The sequence below is a fragment of the Anopheles marshallii genome, chromosome X (genome assembly GCF_943734725.1).
Source record: "Anopheles marshallii chromosome X, idAnoMarsDA_429_01, whole genome shotgun sequence".
NCBI lineage: Eukaryota > Metazoa > Arthropoda > Insecta > Diptera > Culicidae > Anopheles > Anopheles marshallii.
In genome coordinates, this window is record NC_071325.1 from 13,313,064 (window position 1) to 13,338,573 (window position 25,510).

At 43.7% G+C, this 25,510-nt stretch overlaps 6 protein-coding genes across 6 annotated transcripts; 2 read left to right on the forward strand and 4 right to left on the reverse strand.

Annotated features, from left to right (window-relative positions):
• Positions 1–544: 544 nt before the first annotated feature.
• On the reverse strand, positions 545–8,662 carry LOC128714818 (RING finger protein unkempt). The gene is made up of 12 exons (XM_053809701.1): positions 8,598–8,662; positions 7,882–8,091; positions 3,395–3,814; positions 3,104–3,306; positions 2,730–3,034; positions 2,383–2,670; positions 2,146–2,263; positions 1,947–2,078; positions 1,604–1,856; positions 1,229–1,532; positions 1,000–1,158; positions 545–739 (listed from the first exon to the last, which is right to left on the reverse strand). The coding sequence occupies exons 1-12, from the start codon at positions 8,660–8,662 to the stop codon at positions 545–547; spliced, it is 2,652 nt and encodes an 883-aa protein (XP_053665676.1).
• Positions 8,663–11,183: 2,521 nt separating this feature from the next.
• On the forward strand, positions 11,184–12,087 carry LOC128709525 (max-like protein X). The gene is made up of 3 exons (XM_053804532.1): positions 11,184–11,193; positions 11,280–11,405; positions 11,489–12,087. Exons 1-3 carry the CDS (start codon positions 11,184–11,186, stop codon positions 12,085–12,087), a joined length of 735 nt encoding a protein of 244 aa, XP_053660507.1.
• Positions 12,088–12,512: 425 nt separating this feature from the next.
• On the reverse strand, positions 12,513–13,805 carry LOC128709502 (tRNA:m(4)X modification enzyme TRM13 homolog). The gene has a single exon (XM_053804510.1). It carries the CDS (start codon positions 13,803–13,805, stop codon positions 12,513–12,515), a length of 1,293 nt encoding a protein of 430 aa, XP_053660485.1.
• Positions 13,806–14,086: 281 nt separating this feature from the next.
• On the forward strand, positions 14,087–14,698 carry LOC128709535 (uncharacterized). The gene is made up of 2 exons (XM_053804543.1): positions 14,087–14,278; positions 14,345–14,698. The coding sequence occupies exons 1-2, from the start codon at positions 14,087–14,089 to the stop codon at positions 14,696–14,698; spliced, it is 546 nt and encodes a 181-aa protein (XP_053660518.1).
• A 125-nt stretch (positions 14,699–14,823) lies between these two features.
• Positions 14,824–16,431, reverse strand: LOC128709514 (aminoacylase-1B-like). Its single transcript, XM_053804521.1, has 4 exons — positions 16,314–16,431; positions 15,583–16,071; positions 15,326–15,513; positions 14,824–15,258 (listed from the first exon to the last, which is right to left on the reverse strand). Exons 1-4 carry the CDS (start codon positions 16,429–16,431, stop codon positions 14,824–14,826), a joined length of 1,230 nt encoding a protein of 409 aa, XP_053660496.1.
• Positions 16,432–21,479: 5,048 nt separating this feature from the next.
• Positions 21,480–23,597, reverse strand: LOC128709293 (DDB1- and CUL4-associated factor 7). Its single transcript, XM_053804284.1, has 2 exons — positions 23,287–23,597; positions 21,480–22,323 (listed from the first exon to the last, which is right to left on the reverse strand). The coding sequence occupies exons 1-2, from the start codon at positions 23,475–23,477 to the stop codon at positions 21,480–21,482; spliced, it is 1,035 nt and encodes a 344-aa protein (XP_053660259.1). The 5' UTR covers positions 23,478–23,597.
• Positions 23,598–25,510: the final 1,913 nt, after the last annotated feature.

Sequence of the window (25,510 nt, forward strand, 5' to 3'; positions counted from 1 at the left end):
TTGTTGCTTAAATCGTTATTAATGCTGCCCAATCAATATAAACTTATACATCGTTTGTACATTACTATCGCGAAGCGAATGGGAATTATCGTTCTAATGCTCTAACGCGGGTATTTACCCGCGTACCAAATATTGAAGCTGCTCCTAGCAAAAAAAAATAATAAAACTGAAACTTATAATAAATGCAGTCATCTGTATAAAAATTTATGAAACGGGCTAGGAAAAATATCATTGTAAAAAAGGCAAAATATCGCAATAAACCATCTGTTTAATTCCTACGACTTGACGACAAAATTAATAATTGGTTAGTATGCGTCTATGCATTTTTAAAAGTATAAAGTTTACATTCAAATCGGGACTGAGACTGATCCCTTGTCCTTCGCGTACTGGGCCGTGGGAAACATATAAGCGCTTTTAGCCACTATATATGGCAGGCATATCACTACCATATGATAATGTCGATGTCCGCACGACGTCTGCTGCCTGTCTGCTCCAATTCAGCCGGGTTCTGTGCCTGGTAACCAAGCCTGTTCCTGCATCGCCTTTACGCCTTCGGCGTGACCGGCGTCTGACAGTAAGGACACTCGCGCTGAGTTGTTGCGCACGTATCACAGACGACGTAGTGATTGCACGGCACGAGCGTAACCGAGCGATTCTTTTCCTCACATTTCATACACTTGTTGGCCGTCTCTTGGTATAATACTATTTCCACCTCCTCAATTTCTTCTCGCAGTTTGGCCTATGAACGAGAGCAAAATGTATGTTGTAAGAAAAATTATACTAAAACATCGTAAGAAAGAGACAAAGAGTACTACTGTTGTGCTTTATAAATCCTTTGAGAAGGAACATTCCGACAAATCTTCACTCAAACTCAAAAGATTAATGCATCTTTGAAAATTCGTGGGTCTCTATGAATCTTCACAAATTCATTAATCTTCGTAAGCGAGAATGATTTCCCCAACACCTAAAAGAACGGCTGAAACCGAAAATATTCCAAACCTGAATGCTTTTCAATTTCGCCAGCGGCATGCCGCGCAGATCACACGAACGATAGTTGGATGGGCACCCGTTACCGGACAATTTCATCTGTTCCAGCTTTTCCGTTAGTGCTTTTACATGCGACAGTGCCTCATCGCGTTGCTGTTCCGCAATGGCCGTCTAAACGAAAAAAAAACGATACATAAATACATGATAAAGACAACAAAGCGAGTGTTTAGAGAATGCGTACCTTGCGATTACTTTCCTCCATTTGTGCTTTCCATGCTTCGCAAGCGGTTGTTGCCTGCAGTACGCGTTCCTCCCAGTTAATCACTTGCTGTTGCTGTTGTGAAACTTGTTGCTTTTGCGCCTGCTGCTGTTGCTGCTGCTGTGAAGGTGGTTGCTGTTGCTGTGACTGTTGTGCCTGGTGATGCAAATGATGCTGCTGCGGTGGTTGCGCTTGCGGTCCCTGGTGATGCTGATTATCGGCAAACAGCAAATTCGTTGTGTTACTGCTTAACTCACTACTAAGCGGGTTCAAATCGGACATTCTTCTGCGGAGGTAAAACGAAAACAAAGGCAAACGTTTTAGCTTGACACACACGATAAAGCATCGCACACCAACCTTATTTCTGGGCTAGCGGACAGACCGTCACCGAGCACGGGCGAGATAATGTTATTCGAATGGAAGAAGAAGTTGTCTGTATGGTTTTGTCCGTACGAATTGTTGCTAAGCTTCGGTGCCGAACCGCTTCCTATGTGATGCGTCCCGAATGGATCGTGCAAACCGAACAGATTCGAATGGGACGATGGACTAAAGTTGTGGCCGAGAGAGCTGCCAGGAATGTTCACCGGTGCGGATGTGCCTTGCAGGATACCTACGGATGGAGGAGGACGGAAAACAACAATGCCATCAGATGATTTTGAGATATAGCAACCGATTTCACATGTTGAGATGTGACGCTTACCGGAAATTGAATTTCCCATTGAGGAGCCTGGAATGTTAACCGGTGCCGAGCTGCTGGGTAACAGCCCTGATGACATGAGACCGGACATTGAATTCTCAAGACCGTGCATATTGTCACGTCTGGCTAGATCATCTAAAGAAGCCAAGGTACATTGTATTGGTACGGATATGTCAAACGGCCCAATTTCCATACTACTTACACATTCCACCATCGAGCGGTGAGCCAACATTAAACATATTAAAAGTCAAGCACGCCATACGTTTCTGGTGTTCGCGTTCAACAGGATTCAGCGAGAGCTCATGGTCAATAGCAACCATCTGAAAAATAAGGACAACAATATTAATTTACCATTTGAACATTGTGAAGCCTTTTTTCAAACAATCGCCTGCCAAACAGATAACAAAACTTCCTTCAAACCCAACCACCAACTATGTACCTGTTTAGGTAGATCCTGGGTAAAATCAAGATTTGATAGTATGGAACCAGCATTGGCACTGCCACTGTTGGCACCCGTTGGTCCACCGTTGCTCAGCAAACTCAACCCACCGAGCGGATTGCCAGCGTTATGCCCGTTGCCGACCAGTGCGGCGTTGTGCTTCTGCTGCTGCAAATGCGACCCGGGTGCTTTGTTGTGCGAGCTGTTATTCGAGCCGAGGCTGCTAGTGCTAGCCGATTCGCTGCTCTCGGCACTGCCGTTCGACAGCAGCTGGAAGTAGGAAAAATTCTGCGCGAATTAGACACGCTACTGCTGCCCGTTCTAATTATTGTGCTCGCGGTACCTACCGTTAAGTCGTGGGCATCCTTTTTACTGCCCGATCCGACTACGGCCGATACAAGTGGGCCACCGGCAACATTGCCCACACCACCACCTCCACCACTACCGTTGCCACCAAGTACGCCTGGTGCAATGACACCACCACCGGGTACGGTACCGGTTCCACCACCATTACCACCGCCAGCCACACCACTGCCGGCTGGTCCGGCACCACCTCCTCCACCACCACCGCCACCGTCGGCCGATGACAGTACGGACGAGCGCATGTCCGACAGGGTAAGAGCTTGCGAATCTTCCTCCATCACGATGTACGCTGCAATGAGAACACAATTAAATACTTGTTGCACCGCATTATAAACCTGCAGAAAGCAAAACGACTTACGCTCAACGTGCGCGAACGCACAAAACACCGAACGTGGGCAATAGCCCGCCTGTTGCACATCGTTACACTTGGTCGATTTGTAGATTTCCGGATGAAATTGCTGCTCGGTGCGCGTGTGACAGTACTGACAGTTGTCGCCGGCCTCGCAGTTAGCCGGTTCTCCCCATTCCTCCCCATGCTTCACGTTCGGGCACGGCGTGGATCTATGAATCGAGAAAAAAGGCAGTAATAGTATTAACACGTGCCCTAAAGAAATACAAATTGCTTCCAGAGTATTTGTCCAAAACTTACCGGTACTTGAACTTTCTCGGACTGCGCCGTTTGTCCTTGCTATTATGGAACTGCGGACAGGCGTAACCCTGACGGCAGAGACGGGGCGGACGCTTACACGGTTCCGTCTTATAGTGGGCCAGCACGTAGTTCGTATCCTGCCATTTCGGGTCCTCGTTCATCAGGTTCCGCTCCTTGTCGAGCACGTTCGGCCCATTCAGGCCCTCGCCAGGGTCCTCGACGTTCTGCAGCGCCTCCAGCTCCTTGATATCATACACCGGTGGCCGCTGGTCATGGATGCCGTGCGCAAACGCACAATGATGTCCATTCTTCACGCAGTACCCGCGCGCATCTGTATCGTGAACACACATGCACGTTTTGTAATAACGCAGATGGTACCGTCGTTCGGTATCACCCGCCGTACGGTGCAAAAATGGGCAACTAGTAATTGAAAAAAAAGATCACAAAATTTAGTCGAAAATTAGAAAATCTGCTCTAATTCTAAAGAAAATTACAGTTTTCTTATGTATAAAATTCACTGTCGCGGGTCACGGTTTTTTTTTTCAAGAAAATGTATGTAGCGTTATTCAAAGATCGTCTTGTCTTTTCTCTGTTTTCTGTTGTTACCATTGACAGAGACGTGCCACACGGATGAGCTTGGATGAGGTTTTGTATTGTAAGTGTCATCAAGTGGCTTCAAGTCTTTGTTATCTAGAATCTCTGGAGATTTCTGGATCTCTGATCGTATTCTATACAACTTGTACTGTTTAGTATTTCATAAATCATGTTCATTGGCAAAGTATATGGGACACAAATGAGTTTAGGATTGCTCAAATAGCCTTGAAGCCTTGGTTCACTCGAATCTCCTGAAATCTAGTGCGTTCATCCGAACGATGTCTAGACTTAAATTTTGTCATGTAGTATCTCCAGCGTATAGGACAAATCGATTACACGGTGTATGGCTGTATTGTTGAATGCCACGAAGTGAATCCTTTTTTATGTTCCAGTTAGAGTTAAGCATGCAAAACTTGCTTGTCAAGGTTTGAGATTTAGGAGAACTCCCTTATACTCCGTTTCGCGATCTGCTCTATGCACAGATCTTTATTTGGGTATTATTTTAATTTATGCAGTTCGAAATGTATGTCTATTGTACACTAATAACCAAGATCAACGAAAATATAAAAAAGAAAAGATCGCGAAACTAACGTGTAAATGACGCTTAAGATTCGAATTCGGTAGCAGATAAAAGAAATAGAGGGACAGAATTTGAACAGATGTAAAAAAAAATAGAAAATACGAAAATTTCTCTCCTGTGCGTAACGACCTACTAGGTCATATGCCTGCCATGCCTGGCTCACTAGATCTATTATACCGCGAAGCCAGATAGTCAGTCCTTTCTACGGGGTATTGGTTAGGATGGATTTTTGGACCAGCACCGTTTCCAATAGCAGCGTTCCAATCACAAGAATGCCCTACAATACGGAAATATTGAGATTAAATTACTAAAATATTGAAGCTCGCTTGTTCATTTGAAGCATCGATATCAATCGATACGATTGAAGCTGCATCGACATTACGCATCCGAACTAAACATTGATATCAATCACAGATGAAATGTTCACTATAATTAGGAACACTCTCTTGGATATTGGAATGACACGCAGCATCGGGACCGAGTTCACCCCGGATATGGTGCCTTGTTTACGGAGATAGAAATATCTAAAATTTAAGTGAATTTTATGTACACGAACTTCTAGAAAACATTTTCAATCTTATCCTACCAATTAGCTTTGGAAGATTCCTTCTATTTTGACCATGAAGTTGTTATTGTTTATCTTTCCTATTTAACGACATGTTGGCAGTCATTATAAGTACAAATTGATTGAACCGGATAATCATTTCGATCCGTAGAACCATAGAAACACGCTGCGATACTCAGATAAATTTTCCTTTCTTTTAGCGTAACGAGCTGCCTAGATCAAGCGCGCTTGCCTATTAAAAGGCTCATTAAGCTTATGTTTACAGTTCATGCACACGTTTCCAGGGACTCGTCTAACATCGAATAATTGCCAGCAATTGCTACGTTGCTAAAATTTCGATTGTTTTCGCCCACTTTTAAATTTGTGTTGATAACCCCACGAAACGCGCACAGACAAAGATGTTAATCGAAGCAGCAAGAACGTTACAGTACAATATTTGCAGCGGATTCGATTGATCGATGGCGGCTTTTGGGATAGGATAACATCCGAAGTTCTCAACCCAGGGTACTTGGGCTTGCACAATGTGTTCGCACTTTAACATTTAGCAAATGGCACACAATTAGCTTTTCGCTTATCCCATAACATGTCCAATACTACAGTGGCTATGTGTCCTTCTCGCCGTATCTGATTGTGTTGCTGGCAAAGGGAAATGCATTTTTTTCCAACGCATCCCAAAACATGATTGATTGTTGATGGAATTCCATTCCGGTTGATTGGCTGGGTTGATAACACGGGAGTTTTGGAGGATCCCGTGTTCGTAAATACTGCATAGCACGGGCAACAAGTGTTCGTGACGTAGCCCGCGCGAACAACAGAAACCATTTTCCGACGTATGTACCAAGCGGTGACGGCAAAAACAAATGATTACGAACACGGACACCAAACACATCGGCGAACACCTTCGGTTTGATTGTAGTAATTGCTGAACTTTTTACACTTCACTTGTAGCACTATTATTAGTTGTTTCCTCTTTTACATCCAAATTGTCTGTTATGATGCGTTGTTGAGTTTCATAGAATATTTTTGTTGTATTTTCTATTTTATTTTATATTTGTATGTTGTATGTTGTATTTTTTTTTAATGCTCGTGTTACCGAAATGTTTATACGTATGTTTTTTTCCAACATGTGCTTGTAAACAGAAAAGTGTATTCTTTGCACTTGAAATGCATTTACATCAGACACGCGCACACAAACACATTCATCTACTCAACAGCATATGTTTTCACATGCACAACAAACAATTGCACCGCGTACGACTTTTTTTTCACAACACACTTACATTACGCCTGCGAGATACGCCAATTTACTCATACACCAGCGACCATCTCCATACGGTGTTGTTTTTTTTTCCTTCCTCTTACGCACGGATACAAAACATTCACGCACACACATGCACCGCGTCCCAAACAGCTACGTGTAATATCAAAAATTGTGCAAACGCTTCCACGCGCCTATGCGCACGTGTGTTGAGTGACCACGTATTGATGTGTTTGTGTGTTGCGTGCATCGGTTTTGTAGATGTCACAAGTGTTGGGAACAAAGGGGCAAAAAGGTAAAGGTTTCCCTTCTCCAAAAACAAAGATTATGAATTTACAAAATAACAAAGATGGCGCCGCACACAAACACACACTCATATACACCCAATGGGACACTGTAAACGCCTGGCGCGGCTGGAGAAAATATGAATAAGGAAGGGGGGTTTGGAGGTTCTGCTTGGCGAAGGTGGCCCGTTTTGCTAGCGTCGCAATAATCGACGGAAAACCTGAAATTCTTAACATTACTACGTGTTTTGTGTAGAGCGCACACACACACCCTCCCCTTAAGCATACCTGAATTCAATTTGGAACTGAGTTCGAAATTTGGATAAAATTAAATTAAAAATCAGCTATTCAATGGGAAAGAAATTTAACATTGTACAAAGGGAGTACAATTAAAAAAAACAAACACTTGAGCTTCGTAGCAGATATCGACAAAGAATTATTTTGTAATGTTTCAAAGAATTCATCCGTATTGAAATTTTCGACTCAACATGGAAATTTCCACTTTTTTGTGTTTTGCGTTGCAAAGTTACCTCATTGCAACCCTGGTTACCATATGGTTGCAATTAAAATACGATTCGACAAAACAATAGCAATGGGTTGTGTATGCATAACACTTGCTCAGGTTCACTTTCATCTTGGTGGATAAATAACACCGTGCCGTGTTTTTCCGTCATGTTCCGAAAATTTTGCTTCAGATCCAATGTAAACATCCAACTCTATGCAATGGATTTTTCAAGTCGAACGCAAACCGCATCTGTGGAATTATTCTCGAACTCGCATATGTCGCTGAGCTCTTCAGTTGATTTGTTTGTCGTATTTTGTCCTTTTAGTCTTTGAACTTCCAATAGAGTGTATCCCCAAAACACGCCATTCCTATATATCCTAGCATAGAATTCTTTTACTTGAACCACTTTCTAACGGTTAACATATCGGGGTGGAAGGAGGAACATAGTTTTTTCGCAACTCTTTTTTTGATACCAATTTGTGTAAGGATTTTAAGATAGAATTGCTTCTCAAAGATGGTATGCTATGCATCCACACCCGGTCGAAACCTTTGTTTCTTTTGCGTATCTTCCCTATGATGTATCGATATGATGGTGTGCTGGGGTATTGGGTATTTGTTGCAATTGTGCAGAGATGTTACACGATGGTGGTCGCAGCCCACGGTTTTTTTTTTTTTGCTCTTGTTCCGCGGGATATACTTACTCATCCCCATCCGGACAGATACCGGTCGTTTCGTCATACTTCGGACAGTAGTTGTCCGCGCTGTAGTTGAAGGAACCGTCCCGTCGGCGAACCGGACGCCGCCTCCGCTGGTTCATAAAGTGCCAGTTGAAGCACACGAACGGCCGATGCTGGTTGCATTTGTGCTGCAGGAACGATGGGCACTGTTCGACGCGAAATTCCTTCAGGTAGCTGCCGGATCCGCATTTAAAGAGGATTTTCCGTGTGCGTACAAAAAGCAAGAACAGAGAGAAGAGAGGGAGCGTTTATTAGTACGGTAGCAAGTAAAGAATAATATTATACAGAAAAAAACACACATTCCAGTTTGATACGAAGGAGGGTGAATTAAGGTGGCAAGGAGGGGGGGATGGAGTAAATGGCAAGGAGAATTGTTCTTTTTTAGTGGAAGATATGTTTTAGAGAAGATGCATGAGGCATTGAGTTTTTTTTTGTATTTGGAGATGCACACAACTTCCTTTCGCACACTTTTGGCGCTTTATGACAACGTAAAAGTATGCGTATGTGTGTGAGACTGTGTATTTTTATGTTGCAGCGAGGTGTGCGCGCGTGTGAGTCGCCATTACTGATATCTTCCAGCTATCCAACCCACCTCCCCCCACACAACCCTTATTCTATCCCACCCCCGTTGTTGTGCGTGGCACGCATCGGTGCTAGAGGCAGCGACGTCTATTACTTACGTATAATGGTTTGGTTTTTCTGTTTGCGTAGTAAACAATGATTTCGTTGGATCAGTTGACGCCATTTTTTATGGTTTGTTTATCCTGGGAAGGTTTATCCTTGCAATGGGTGAGTGTCGCACGCTGGGCGGGATGAGAGAGGGGGAAGGACGAATGTGGGTCCGCTGTCTCTCTACTAGAGCATGGTAGTAACACACATGCGAATTAACCCTTGCAACGCCAATATTCAGACGATACCTATAGAGCATCACCCGAATTCGGGTGTTGCGACGCTGAACGTGTTACCACACACTACCAAAAATTGCGTTCTTTCTCCTCTTTTACGTCTTTTACAACTCCCGCTTGCGTTGTGGCGTGTTTTTTTTTGTATATTATTCCGCTTCCAAGCCCCCTTACAATACGCGCCGTCTCTAACACTCTCGCGCTTCTTTGTCACATCTGAGCGTTGGAACCCCGCACACCAACATCGCCCCGTGCATAAAAACGAGCTTTTCGTGTGTCCGTGTGTAATGCAGCCGCGCGCACACACACGGTCAATCGGAACGCCCTCGCGTACGGGCAGATTCACGGTTCAGCGATACCTCTCGAACTGTGGGCCCAGTAGTTAGTTCCAGCATAAAACCAACCCACAACAACAACACTGAAAATTGAAAGAAACGACTGCTAACTGCGTTCAATCCTTGTTGCCTTCCACAGGAGCCAAATCCAGCCACGGTGTTATTAACCAATGCACCCTTCGAATATGTTTTTACACGACCTCGAATACACTCAGCGGCGAACACAAACGTTAAATGTTATCTGCTAACGTATTACACTTGGAAAAATACACAATCTATTCACTTCACACATCGTTTCGTTCCCGTTTTTCGGGGTGGCGCAAGTGAGTGTTGGTAAGGAATGCTCTGTATCAAAACTACCGCTGCGAATGACAGACTTTCGCGTGTATGATGATGCTACTGCTGTATGATTTTTATTCAAACTGGTAAGCCTCACGGCTTCGTTCGCTTCTTATTTTCGTGTACGCGCGCGTGTGTGTGCCAAAACGGTGTGCTTTCCTTGTCCAAGCTTTTATTGCGGTGTTGCCTGATGAACGTACATTACATAAAGGCCTGTTCAGCCAAGGTGTATATAGAATGGAAAGGAACATAAAACACAGAGAATAACCTTAAATTATGAATGAAACATTGAACATTACGTAGAATACACCTTGTAGGACACTAGCCTGCACTTGGAATGAAGTATTTTTACATAAATTAACCTTCTGTAAAATGATAAAATATAATTTTACCAAAATAACATAACAATTCACATACACATTCAAACATACACATTCTGTATGTTCTGTTCTGTAGGTACAAGGATAACGATAGGTGCAAGAAATAATAAGCACCTCCGCTCAGCATTGGCGGATCGTCATTAGTCATTGTTAAAGCCGACTCGAAATGATACCCGCAGTTGGGAGTCACTTATACTTTCCTAAAATTAGGGGAATCGTTGCAGCTAATGGACCTACATTGAATCTAATCCGCGTTAAACGTGCTACACCCACAGGAGTTATTCCGTGCATCTACACCTAGCGGTTTTCACAGGTACGATTGCCAACGTACCTGTTCTGTTTGCGCTTGTTTCTATATAAACTTTAGAAAAATATAAAAATACACAATATTTTTTAAATCTTGACCATCTCCATTACTGAAATTCTCCGTAAACACATCGTAGCAGCTCGAAAGGGCTTTTTTCCCTCCCCTCGCATCTATTAACCTTGTGCGAGTATAATTTCGTTGTATTTTCTATTTATCAAACCCTTTTTTGTTTCAGTAATCAGGATGATATGAACAATATTGTCAGTAATGTTTCTTACAGCGGATCTTTCTTAATAAGCAATTACTGGGCTGCATTGTAAATAACAGCCTGCGCTACACGTTGTGCAATTACGATCAGCTGTCATATGAGATGCAAAAACAAAGGCCCTTTTTATTTGTTTATTTTTTCCTCATTGCCTCACGGATTCTAAATTTGCATACAGTATGACGATACTTTTCCTGCTGGCGTGACAATATTTTGAAGCTCGGATAAGGAGTTGTTTTGTTTTTAAATCGTGCCGACCGGAATACATGTATAGGAAAATTCTAAATAAAAATACGGTTATGTAAAGTCTTATTCCGGCGACTGTTTTACCTTTGGTGTGCCGCTACGCAGTACGGAGCGAGGAATCTGGCGTAGAAGGAATTCTGTGCTCCAGTAGGCAATAACCGCATGTAAGAGCAGAAAGGAGGAGGGTATTTTTATCAGTCCTTAATTGTGCTACCACTAAGCACCTTTTTTCATACAGCCGTGGTTGGTTTCTCTTATCAGCTTAAAGGCGCCTGCTCGTGGACGACTTCGTTATTGCCATCGCAGTCGTTGTCAGCGTCAATAATCAAATCAGTAAGATCATTCACACTACTGGGCACGCACTAGTGAAACACTGAAGACAGGACGAGTGTGATTACCTGCATACCTGTAGCCGCTAAAAAGGGGTTTAATCGACCTACCCAGGTGTTTAGTGAGAGTGAACACGCCAAGGCAACAATAGAACGGGCCCAAATGAACGACAGTAAGGTTACACCTGTTGGTGTACAAGTAAACCGCTTTTCATTGTACATTCGCTTATCTGGCAATGGGTTGTTTTTTGCTTTTCAGGCATCAAGTACGAGATGGATATGAAGATGGAACCCTCGAGCCCATCGGAAAAGGACCGTACCATGTACTCGCGGTGTTCGAGTGCTGGCAGCATACACACCCCAACGTCATCTGCACACAATTCAGGTAAACAGCACCACTAACGCTCCAATAGCTTGGTATACAATCTCAGACATTCCATATTCCCCTGCCCCAATGCCCCATTTCAGAGGATGAAGAAGACTCGGGCGATAACAAAAGCAGCACGATGAGCTATAAGGAGCGGCGAAGGGAGGCACACACACAGGCGGAGCAGAAGCGCCGGGATGCGATAAAGAAAGGTTACGACTCGCTGCAGGAGCTAGTGCCAACATGCCAGCAAACAGACGCATCCGGCTATAAGCTGAGCAAAGCGTCCGTGCTGCAGAAATCGATCGACTACATCGGCTACCTGCTGCAGAACAAAAAGAAGTTGGAAGAGGAGCGGGCTTCGCTGCAGAAGGAAGTGATGGCGCTGCGAATTATAAAGAAAAATTATGAAAACATGCTGCAGCATCAGCAGACATCCCCGGGCCGGACCGAGGCACGGCTCAGCGACGATATTAAGTTTCAGGTGTTTAAAGCGATCATGGATGAGATGTTCGTAACGTTCGAGCAGTTGCCGATGAATGACTTTGCCGAGCTAACATCCGGCGTTATACCGTGGCTGGAGGAGCACTGCAAACCGCATCTGCTGCGGGATGTCGTTAACCGAATGCTTGCCCACATTACGACAAGCATTACGGTGGAAACCGCTCAGGATATGGCCAGCAATCGGGACATGAACTAACGTTGACCTTTCGCCTCGTTATTTGTAATATGTAATGTTTTTGTTTGTTTTTTTTTTTAGTCTAGCTTTACAGTCAATCACATTAGTGGTTAACTATTACATGTGCAATGTTCATTGTCACTTTTACCACCACGTGTCTCCTGGACCGCCTTACCTTTAAGCTGTTGTAGGAGGGTAACGTAACGGGGGGAAAACAGTTCCATTGATTGGATATATTGATATATAAATATACGTATATAGCTCAAAGATGATAAATAATATTCTACGTAATATCGAATTATTAAGTATAAAAATTGAACATTTGCAAGAGGCAAACACAAGCTACTCGAATGTCTATTCCTGATCAGGTATGTGGTTACTATTCTACATAGAATCAGTCATCAAAAAACGTATTTTAATCCTTCGAACACTTGGTTGTATTATGTTTATTTGTCCATACAAATAAGACAAACATTTTCCAGTGTTACGTCACTCTTCACGTAGTATTTGAGAAGCGCTTCATATCCGTTCTCCACCATATAGTTTAATCTTGCAAAATCGAGAATGCGCTTGCATTTTTTGCCGACCATCTCTCGCTGAACATGCGTCAATCCACACCGATCCTGTTTGTTATCGTTGGGTTCGTTCTCCTCTCGGAGTTCCCGGCTCCTTCCAGTTCCACACACAGCCCAGCTAACCATTCGCACGATACACTCAAAATCCGTGCGCGTGATATCGTTCGTCAGAAGAAACTGTTTGCCGGCGAACGTGCGCCATTCGCACCGATGATGGCAACACAGTGCAAAAAGGCATCCCTTAAAGTGGACGGAAGATTTGGACCTGCTGCGTACCAGACAGCGCAGGGCGAGATCGGTAGCGCTGCCGCAGAGATGCTTCCCAATGCCAACGAGCCGTTTGCTCGACTCGAGCAGATCCACCTTGTGAAGTTCCAGATCGGCAATGTCCGCCCGAACGCGCTGCACGATTTCACGCGTTTCTATCTTGTTGTCTTTTTTGTGCCGGTGCGAGGCACGGTCCACCAGCAGTACCTTGCAGTTCTGCAGCTCTGTTTCGACTATTCTAGCTAACCAGTAAGCAACTTGCCCTTTACCGGCACCAAACTCCACAAACGCGGTATCGTTCTGCAGAAAGTCATACTGTTCCAGTAAACCGAGCAATGCGGACGACTGTGTCAAGTGTTTCAATGTTTGGGGACCATAGTGCTCTATCCTTAACTCTTCCGCTAAAATGCCGTGGCGTGGCGATTGTTCTTGTATAAGGGGTTCTACTGTTTCATAAAGGCGATCTACCTTCGCTATAAGTGCTTTTAGCTGTTCCGCCGGTATGTCTAATAGTTTCACACCAGATACATCTTCCGTCAGTTGTGATTCCGATTGTTCTCCGTCCGAAGTGCAATTGATTCCGGGCACTATATATGGCTTCTGTTCCGCTGGTGGTCGTGCGTTACAAATTTTCAAATGTTTCTGCAATTTAGCGGCCGATATTGTATGTTTCGAATCGAGCGGACAAGGAATACGATCGCTCGTGGTCGACCCGGCATCAGCGGTACGGTCGTCGGTAGGTTCATGCTCACCACAGTATTCTCTCCCGGCACCGACCGTCATCTTGCAGTATCGTTTTTTGCGCTGTACAAAGAACTTACACCTTAACATTTGAACAGGTGATTGAAGCTTCGCTTTTTTACTGTCAGGTTCCCTTTTTAGCTCTTGATCTGCCATTATTAACTAAATTTAATAGTTTTTAGCTTTACTCTAGCAGAGTCTATCGTCTGCAACAAGTAAAATTTGTTACTTTGGACGATTTGGGTTATGTTATGACGTTTCCGAACATCGCAAAGTTCGCCGCTGTCAAACCGTCACGCACATTTTTGTATGTTTTTTTTGTTGCGAAGTTTACATCCATTGTTAAAAAGCCGGCTGTTAGCTTGTTCTTTTGGCGCCAATCGGTGCGCAGTGAAAGTTAATTTACATTCCTTTTTACGTTATTCACCCATATCGCAATGGAAGCAGACGACAGTGTGGCTGACAAACTTCGTAACGTTGAACTAAAAGCGAAAATACATGGTGAGGATGAGTTTGCCCGTCGTGTGACGATTGCCAAGAAACTCACCGGCACAGACGGTACAGTAATTACACAAAGCGACGTCTTTTTCAACGCATCTCAAGGACGACTAAAGCTCCGCTATCTGACGGTAACTTCTAGAAACAGTGGAGATCGAAAACGTAACGCCACTAACAGCTCACATCTCTTCCCGCAGCATAAAAAATCTGAACTGATAAGTTACGATCGGCCAGATGTAGCAGGACCGAAACTATCGCTCTATTCCAAAATGGACATCGACGAACCGAAGTGTCTTGAGCAAATACTGTCCGAATCGGTTGGCGTGCGTGGCAAACTGGATAAGAAGCGTTTACTATTCCTGCACGGTCAGACACGAATTCATCTAGATGCCGTCACATCCCTCGGACACTTTCTTGAGTTCGAAGTGGTGCTCAAACCCGAACAAACCATTGAGGAAGGACAGGCTGTGGTGGAGGAAATGAAGCGTTTATTCGAAATTTCGGATGAAGATTTAATGACGGGCGCTTATATTGATCAGCTGCTGAAATAAAAGGTGAGCCACCATCGACCGCGATCGTTGATTAAAGGTCGATTTATTCTTATACATTGCATGTATGTTGTATATAGTTCGTACACAAAAAAACAAGCCACATATGTTAGCATACAGGTCGCTTTCTAAGCGTTTGCCACGTTAGCAATTATCTTGCGATAGATTCGAATGCCTTCCAGGAATGTGTCCGCCTTAAGAAATTCGTCGTGATCGTGCAGCAACACTGGTGTATTGTTCATAGGCGAGAACCCAATTGCGGGAATACCGATGCCACGAATGTACCGACTATCCGTACCACCGGGGAAGATCTGTGCCTTCACCTTCAGGCCAAGCTCGTCCAGTGCATCCTTAAATGCGACCCAATATATGTTGGAGCTGTCCAGCTTGGTCGGTTTGACGTAGGGGCACTTCTGGTCGTACTCTAGCTCAATACCACCGCCCGCTTCACGGCACCAGTCGAGCAGCTGATTTTCGAACTCCAAATGATTTACATCAACCGCTAGCCGAATGTCGAAGCAAACCGACAACTCCGGTGGTACTACGTTTTCCTGCACGCCACCCTACAATCAACGACCGGAACAATGTTAACAAACTTACCCTTTACTGTGTCATGAGAGTACAAGTTACCTTCATGAGCGTGATGTTCACCGTGGTCACGTCACCGATTGTAAACTCGGGATTGTTTTCTAATCGTTTCACCTCATTCTCACGGAATCGCATCAGCTTGTCGATGATGTAGTGTGCCTTCTGACCCGCCGTGCCCTTCAACAGCAACGATCCGTGTCCCGGTGTTCCAGAAATGTTAAAATACACATCTACAAAAGACAACCCACAACACCTTTAACAGCATATCGTGGAGACAGGGCGGCAACAAGTATACTTACGCCAAACACTGCGCTCTCCGTAAAACAACGGATAGATCTCCCCTTCACCGGCAATACCCTCATCAATGGAAAAACCCGCATTCAGCTCCCGGAACGAATCCTTGTGCACCCACTCCATCATGCCGAGCTTGCCGCCGATCTCTTCATCCGGTACGAACGTAGCATGGATTGTGCGCTTCAATCGTACGCCATCGCGACGCAGCGCCCGAATTGCGGCGAGAAATTGCATCCCGACACACTTCATGTCCTGTGCGCCACGGGCGTAAATGCGTCCCTGGTGGTCCATTTCCGCCGCGAAAGGTGGATGCGTCCAACGCTCTTCATACACCGGCACCACATCCATGTGCGAGTTAAGGATGATAGACTTTGCTTCCGGTTCCGTACCCTCCCACGTAATGATCACGATCGGTTTCCGCGCGTTGAATTCCACGACGCGCACGGGCAGATCCAGCGACGCAGCTTGTCGCTTTAGAAACGCAACACAATCATCTGGAAACAAATGAGATAAAGGTTAACAGTTGCACTATGGATAGATGCTCTGAGAAGTTTTATGAGAATTGCATTTAATAGTTTCCAAAACTGCACTCGTTTAATCAGGCACCTTCATGAAACATTGATTCGGTTCAACCTCCGCTTAATCAAACGAGTTATGTTCAATTTAACTGACGGTTTGTGCCAATTGTGCTGCCGGGTCGTTAAACCCAGAAATTTAACCTTCCTGCGACCCTTACCGTAGTTCACATTCGGATGCACCGTTGGGATACGCAAATATTCGCGAAAGATTTGAATCTCTTCGTTCGCTTCCCACTCCTGGTACTTCTTGTTACAGTCTGAACCCGCCTCACACATCGCGGAGACACGGAAGATGCTACGCTGGATACCGGTACGGTTTCGGGACACTTGGCTCAGCTGCAGCGATGTGTTTGTTTTGTTCCGTGCCGAGTTGTTTGCGGTGTTGATCGTATGTGTTTGATTGTATTTGCAGGTATTCACACTTGTCGCTTAATTATTAATAGACAACCCAACACTGAACCAACAGATCAGCAACACGTTCGCGTGAAACAAGACTGACGCTCACCGATCAGACTACCATCAGTACTGTGAGGAAACTGCAAAGGGATCTTTACGGTGCAAAGCGTTTTATTCAACGCAGCGTCCGGCAGACTTGTATCCCGGGGAATGAAACGCTCGTTATCTCGTTAGTACAGCAGCAACTTTAGCGTTCCCATGCTATCAGCACATACGCTTCGATACTCTCTCTTTCTTCCCACCTCTTTCGCTCGCTCTCACATTACAGCTTGTTTGTTGGTGACCTGATGCGAGATGGTCTTGCTTTTCGTTATCGGGATAGTTATCTGTTTTGCGTTGGAGAAACCATCCTGTTGGCACATCTGTCCAGCTTGCCTACATGTGAAGGTAGAGAGATGTTTTAATAAGCGCGGAATCTTTCCGATTAAACCGGACGCACACTAGCGGGCTCAGTCTCTTGGTTATATCTCTTGGAACTAACTTACCAGATCAGGTTGTAGTGCCGTGTGCAATAACTGTAATGCCGTATCTCTCAGGAAGCGGCTCATATGGATCTTCTTATTCAGCAACCGTATGCTTTCTGTTTAGTTTCACTTTATTATGTAAAATTAACTTTATTATATTAATTGAAAAAAATCAAATTTTAAAAGCTAAAGCTAGATAACTATCTAAATATTGTTTTGCATTTTCTCTTCTCGTTCTCGTTTCGTTTTAGCAAGTTTGGCATAACCGGTATTAATCTGGATTATATTGAGGGGCATCACAATTCATCTAGCAGTATATGTTCTTTACAGCAATCTGCAATTAAAACACATTGCGTATGTAGAATGTTGAAAGGGAGTCTATTAAACGATCATCTCTCGGTTTAGATAAGATTCATGCTATATACATCTATCATCTGAAACAGTTTCTCCTGTCGACGTTGTAAATGTTTGGCAGTGTTAGCCACCCTAAACAGATGCCTATTTAAAAGAGTAAACAATTAGTATCAGGATCTTTATCTGACAATGTACACCTCTTGTTGAGGTTTTAATTCTTCAACGGCGAAGCATTCTCTCTGGCTTATCAAGCACACTAAAAGTCTAACAGGGCATCCATATCTCATCTTTCAGCACATCCTAAATTGTCATTGTGGACAATTGTGATTGTGGGCATCGCCTGCAAACCCCCAGTGCGTACACAGGGTGATTGGATAATCCACAACGACTCGCGACTCGTTGGTTTGTTAAACAAATGATAATCCGCGCGGGCGGAAAACACATCCACTAAGCTGCACCGTCAACAGAGTCGCTTCAGATAACATATGTACGACTGTACGCGTGTGCACGCTGATCGTACATATCTGGTCCAATCTTCAAGCTGCAACGAATCCAAATCAAGAGGCGTGAGAATTCAACAGCCGTGTGAAACGATTGCTGTAGCAGTGCATCGGCAAAGCCGGTGCTGTTCGACACTGAGCTGGGCTTATCGTAACCAAAAGTTTGAAATAGAAAGATGAACAAACAATAGTTAAGAAAACGCGACACAGCGTTAATGTGTAAAGTAACCAAGTAAGGACGGAAATCACACAAAACCGCACCACATAAGTTGAGGGACAACAAAAAACAAAACCACAAACTCGTACCGTTTATCGTGCAAAAGAAACGTGTCTAAAAATACACTTCGCTGTTTCTTTTCTCTTTTTAAAAAAATACACACATAGACTCAAACAGATGTTGGTTTTGAAGTAAATTTATCCGTAGCAAAACATGTTTAATGCATTGAGAAAATTTTTTATTTTAAATCGTAAATTATTTCATGCACATTCGTTTGTTTTGTGTTCTTTTTTTTGTTTAAATTATTATTTCTCTTTTAGAATGCATCCTCCTAATCTTAGCGCTCTTGTATTTGCGTGTTATATTTGTTTATTTTGTTTTATTGCATTTGTTTGTAAGATGTTAGTACTGTTTGTTTGGTGAATATGTTGTATGTATTCATTAGTTTTGCTTTGTTATCAATTTTCTTACTTTTTTTATATATGATTTTTTATTTGTTTTCTTCACATTGTTACATATTATTGGCTTGCCTGGTTTCTCACACATGGTTCCCACACATTCAATCTTATTGCTATGCATACTACTGAGCTAGATGTATGTAAGCCCGTTCATCTGATAGAGCTCGTATGTGGTCTGAACTACTGAATATGGTTAGGCGATCTAAAACGAATTCCCTGTTTAAGCTATTGTGATAGATTGAGTGTTGTTTGAACGCATGGACGAGGATGAAGTCATCAAACTTATAGGTAGACACCTACCTAAACAAAACAAAAAGGACACACTTTGTAGTGGTAAACTAGACTAGACAAAGATTTACGTCTAAAAGTAAAAAAAGCTGACGAAAGGATGTAAATCAATACAAGTTGAGAAACTCCTACAGAACTGCTTTTTTAGTAGCAAGCAGTGCCTTCACCACACCGCTCTAATGCACATTCGGGTGTTGTAGACCTAGTGCACCAACATTGATTCAGTATTCTGAGAATAATGTTTTGCTTTCCGTAATTTTAAACAGAATCTTTAACTTATACGAAATAGGATGCACCGATCGTTGTTAATATAGTGTGGAAGGTAGCGTAAAATGCTAATATACATAAACCTGCGCTACCCCCCCTGCGATCCCCAAAAATTTAGAGACCGTTAAGAGGGAATTAAATTATTTGTGAGGTATTTCAGGCCTAAATGTACACCCTATCAAAAGGGGGATGGGTTCCGAAGGTGGTGTTTCGTAACGTATTAGAATGTTTAAAAATGATACACTTTCCAGCGTTCGAGTTTTGGTGAAATACACGTCTATAACCACTAACCGAAACGGTACAGTCTTGATGCGTTCTTACTGTTGGAGTTGATGCCAGTGCGTATGACAGAACCTTACAGGTTAGCCCCATTTCGTTGGATAGAGAGCACCGACCAATTGGAAGAGGAAATGTTTCCACGTAGCATTGTAGCGCTATCATCTTTATATGTTGGGATGTTTTTTTGTTTTCGTTTTTCATGGATTTGGTCAAAATGTAGCTCTACACCGCATAAACAAAACAAATAATTGCATCATTGCTATACATTTAAGGCTTAGAGCGCCCTGGTGCCCCTTAACGTTTTGTCTATTCATTTCTTTACAAATTGGTTTGTCCATAACTCTCTTCCTTTTCTTTTTCTTTTCTTCTGCAAACTTTGAACAATATTTTTGTGTTTTCTGTGTTTTATGCAAAATCGATGACTTCTCTTTTTTCCTTTTCTTTTGTCGACGTGGTTTTGTATGTTTTCTTCTTTTCCTCCTCCTTTTTGCGCACTCATTGGATCGCTATGCCCCTAACCGTATGCTAATTGTTATGCTAAATAATTTTAAATAATCATTAAAAATACACACATATATATAATAATAATCTAGTAGTACGAAGCGCTGTTCTTGCGCGATTAGGCGATGCCAGACCGACTATTATCTGCTACATATTGATAAAACAGCAGAACCTGGATTGGTTACATAAACAAAAAGAACTCTCGTACGTATAAAAGTAAAAAAAATTCGCTATTCTTTACAATCCAATACTACAAACATATAATCCCATTTTTTGTTGTCAATCTGTTTTACAATTTGAGTATAATCTTTCTTGTGTGTGTGTGTTTTTTTTTCGAATCCATATAACATTAAAAGGGGAAAGGGTGGCCGGGTGGTTTATTTGGTAGCGGCGTCGGTTCACACTAAGTAGCAGAGGAAGGGTTGGGCATTCATTCCCTTTTACACAGTGCTGTTGCAGTGTTGCGAAAGCAGTTTAAAAATCATAAACGCAATAATAAAAGGCAGAATTCTATACCACACCTTGCATGTGTAGGCCGTTCATTAAGCAAAAGCAAGTGCTATTGCCATTCATACGTTTTGCGCAGGCCGTTTTTTATGATTAAAGTTTAATCTCGTGGGGCAGCTACACGCCCGTAGCTGGTTTAACCTATGCGAAAAGAGTATCTCGCGGCAAAGGTGTGAGAACGAAAACCGGAAATTACAAGCAGCACTGTGAATGGTTCAAAAGATTCGTTTTGTGACATGAACGAAGAATTGCAGGTCGCTGTTGACAGTGATCATCACCATCCGAACCTCGGGTCCATCGCTAATTCTGGCTCTGCCGGCGAACCGACGTCATTCGATTGCAGCATTAACCGTAAACTGGTAAGGTCGTGTACATTTACATTTTACATACCAAACAAAACAAATTAACAAAAAAAAACTATTGTTATCTGTGATCTAATTGCTATACAATATAAAAATAAGCTAAATTATTGCAAAATCATAAGCATTAGAAACTACCCATAGAGGTAAGGTAGAGGTTACAAACAAAGTTCAATGATACAATATCGTTTTCCTTAGCGTGTTTCCATGCGCACCAAATAAATAATTTGCGCGACGGTACATTTAGTTAAGTTTTCATGTCCAAACAAAGCCTTTCGTTAAGATCAAGCTGCATATGTCTTTTAAATGATTTGAAAACACACGCGTTGAGTATGTACTGCTACTACTTTTACAAAACGAACAAAAACAATTTATCTATAAGAACGATGAGTGCAAGCAGAAATGCAGCAATTGAAATAGCCAAAGCTATTCGTGCGAAAATCGATACATGAACGCTAAATGCATCCTAGTGGGTGCACAATGCAACCCTAAAATTTACTATCGGTTAGGGAACTAAAAACCAAAACCTACCAAAAGCTACATACCGTTTTGAGAAATAGCGCAAGTTTCGTTCTTTACCCATGCCCGCGAAAGGAAACGCGAATCGCTCTTGCTACGGCTCTCAGCTGTAACAGCTCCGATAGAGCGCGATAATTTGTAACCTCATACGCTTATTAGACGCGCAAAATCTCGCAAGCCGTCTTGTAGCAGATGGCGATCCAGTCCGGTTGTGTTGCGCCCCACTGTATCTGGTTGACCTCGCCCTCGGCCGCCGTGTACGCGAGGATCGGATCTTCGATAGGCCGGGGCATCTGCTGTATATCCCAGATCAGTGCCTGGTGGTCGTCGCCCGCCGTACAGATGTGACAGGAGCTGTGCGGTGCCCAAGCAATTCCGTTCACGCACGCCCGATGATTGCTGAGCCGTGCGACCGGTGTGCACGGTACTCGCACGTCCAGTATGATGACCTCGCAGCTATCCATCGCCACCGTGGCGAGATAATTCGGGTCCTGCTTGTTCCACGCCAACCGTAGCAACGGTGTGTGCGCCGGATCCTCGTAGATGATGGTCGAGTGTTCTAGATGGCGCAGGTCGAACATCCTCACGCTGCCGTCCGCACCGACCGAGGCAAACATATCGCGGCCACCGCCTGCGCGCGAGAACGCTATATCGTACACCTCCTTGTCGTGTGCGATAAGTTGCGTCTTGACGTGGCCGGACACGAGATTAACACGCCCGAGCGGTTGACTCGTTTCCAGGCCCCAGATCGTGCAGGTGGTATCGATTGACGACGTACCGACGAGGTTCAAGTCGACCTCGTTCCAGTCGAAGGAGGTGAGCGGTGCACAGAAGTCACTGTTTTTGTTGTTGTTCAGCACGCACTCAAGCCTCGTGTCGGGTTCGCCGGCACGCCATAGCCGCAAATAGTCGCCGCTGGTTGCTAGCAGATCCGGATACACACCCTTCGAATCCGGTATCCACATGATCTTGGTGGTTGGATATGGATGGTCGAATGTGCTGGAAATGTGGAGGGATAAAAAATTGGGATAAATTAATTTGTAAACCAAGCCATCATCTTCTTCTTGAGGTAACGAACTACTGCACCGTTATTAATGAGTTCAGATACACGTAACACAGCAGCATTTTAAGATGTTAAATGTTTAAATGTGTCTTAATATGTTTCATGGATCGACTAATGATATACGACGGGATAGCAAATAGTGAACCATACAGTAGTACGGGTTGCAGAGAGTTTCAAAGTTTTTGAAGCTTCCTGGATGGTTTGGGGCCACCATTTATCCGAATATCATAAAATTAATATTAATATATCTTCTTCTTCTTAATCGGTACATCAACTTCAAGAGGTCTGGGCCTCTGTGTCTGCCATTTCTGGCTTTCTTTGACTACATTTCCTCATAGCCGGATAGCCAGTCCTGCGTACGAAAGATTTGTCCGGATGGGATTTTGGACCGGTCCTTTCGTTTGAAGACGGGCGCCGCTACCAATACACCACTGGGGAGGCCCAGTGTAAATATATTGTACAACATTATAAAACTACATATTTTAGAGGAATAGGCAAGTTGACTTAAGCTTGCAATAATTCTATGGAGATGATTATTATGTATTCCAAGGGTGTACCAGGACACACTGCGAACATTGTTCGGACGTGGTCAAGGGATATTTTGACGGATAACGAAGACGAAAACGAAATCCTAGCTCTTCTTCTTCATGCTATGAAATATGGATCAAAGCCAGACCGTTGTCCATAACATATGGAAAAATATACCCATAGAATCATAGAACCCGGTTATGAAATTTGATACCGTTCCTGTATTGCTTAAGACTGGTGCCATGTTTTTGTTGGACTAGCTTATAGAGAGTGTGAATCCTGATGATTTTTTTCGTCCCTAAGACTGATCCCCTCTTTTCTTACCACACCGTCCATTAATAAATTCAAATTGAAATAATGTGAAACACTACCTTTTCGCGCTGAACTCGCTGGTGTCCTCGTCGAGACTGATGATCTGCACCTTGTTGTTGTACTCCTCGACAAAGCTGCCGAGCGCTAGGCGGAACCGTTTGTCCGGCCGCACGGACCAGTTCATCGAGTATAGTGGCCATGGGGCGAGATATTTGTAGATCTCCTTGCGCTTCCCCGTCGTACCGGACATATTTCTAAGCGTGGCGGGCCGTAACCGTTGCTCGGTTTGCTGCCGACGGTGTTCGTTCCCTTCACCCAAACTGCCGCGCGTCACCTTTGGCACCACAAACCCGGACCCGGACGCAACCGTTGCAGCTACACCAGTGCCAGCAGGGTTCGGCGCACTCGATGTGGCCCAGCCGCTTACGATACTGTCCGGTGTCCGAACCGACCCTTCCACTACCGCTTCGTCCCTGGAAAGATGAATGATACGTCGTAAGTTATCCATTGTGCGGACTGCAACAATTATCACCAGGCCAACAAACTAGGATGCACGCGCATCATCAACTGCAAACGAGAGCAATGCACCCGCGCGGATCGTTGCGTATCACGCAAAAAAGTGCATTCGATTGAGTGAACGTGATAAGTATGTTGCTGTTTCATCTCACATTTATCGCGGGTGCATTCTGCCACCTTCGCAGGTATGGGGGGAAGACCCAAAAAAAAACAGCACAGCAGATGACGGTTTTGTGTGCCGCGTTTGTTACTCACCGGCAGCGTACTATTTATATCGGTTTTACAATCGGTTCGAACTTGGGTTCGAAGCACCATAAATATCGCAATACCCCACACAAGGACGGATAAGAACACACACGGGCCGGGTTTTCACGAAGGTGGGTTACACGACGACGGTCGGACTGCCGTGTTGACGCATGCGGTGATGCCAACACTTTGTACCGGCGTCAGGCAGCGAACTTATGCAGGCAAGTCAGATGAAGCGTCCGGCAACAAGCGGTTGGTGCGTCTACAAATAGAGGGGTTTTTTTATTATTAGTTTTTCAATTATATTGCATGGTTTTGTTCTTGTTTTCATGAGGAGAAATTATCTTTGCGACGTATTGTTTACATGAAATGCTCAAAAGTGGGCCATTTTTCTTTAGTTTACTGTGCGCTATTGGTCTATAATGAACACACCTGTTGAGAAACTATAGTAAGAAAAATGCTCACATGTAATAATAACTTATTAAGTCGTTCCCGTCATTGTGTTTTTATACCGAATTGCGCACCATTCACGTCCGGTTTATCCGATTACTAATCTTCACCAAGGACAAGTTCAGCTGCCCTACCACCGAAACCCTTCAAAACAGCTGTGACGAATAGAGCAGCAGCGTTCAATGCAGGCAACGTTTCATTACTTTCTTTCTGGTTTATGGACAATTCGTTTGATTGATTTAGCCAATGGGTCGGTTTTGTTTTGATCACGATGAAGAGTTATGCTCACATAGTAACGATTCTTTTGATTAGCTTCTCAGATGACAAACATACACACGTACACAACATACAAGAAAAAAACTGTGTAAAAATGCGTCTTTGTGCCCGGTTGCGGTTGGCTGATGGCAGGAGCGGGACAAGTTCACGGCAGGTTGTTGATAGATGCCTGATGGAAAACGCATCGGTGCCAATCGATTGCCATCGGTGTTGTATGGCATCAGTGATCGCGTCTCTGTTGGTTCATATTGAAACACGGTACACTTCACCAACTCAATGTGTTCCGTTCCACCCTCTACGCTATGTGTTTTTAAGATGATAGTTTTAACAAATTACTAGCAGTTTTACACGTTTTAACACTTTTTATTACCTCGCCAAATGACTTCACCCAGCCGAAGATTGACGTTTTGGGGGCTAGATTTTCCAAACGCTTGATGCTGCTGCGGGCGATGTAGTTGAGTATCCCGCCGCTAGGGTGCGTACACCTACTTGTTTTGAAGAGTTGCCCGTTGATGCGTTTCATGCGTTTGAAACCCTACGCTCATGTGAGGAAAACATTTTCTAAATGCGTTCAAAATTGATTAAATCGTTTTTAAGAAACTTTTTTGGCAAATTAAGGATAACGATGAGAGGAATGATTAGAAAAATGGCAAAATAGAGGCACCAGACATCTGTTGACAGTTATTAAACGCTTGAAGTGCTTAAGCCCACTATACACGACCCATTGCTAAGGTTAATCGAATTTTTGAGTATGGTTACTTTTTATAACAAAAACAGTTCAGAGTCAGGGGGTAT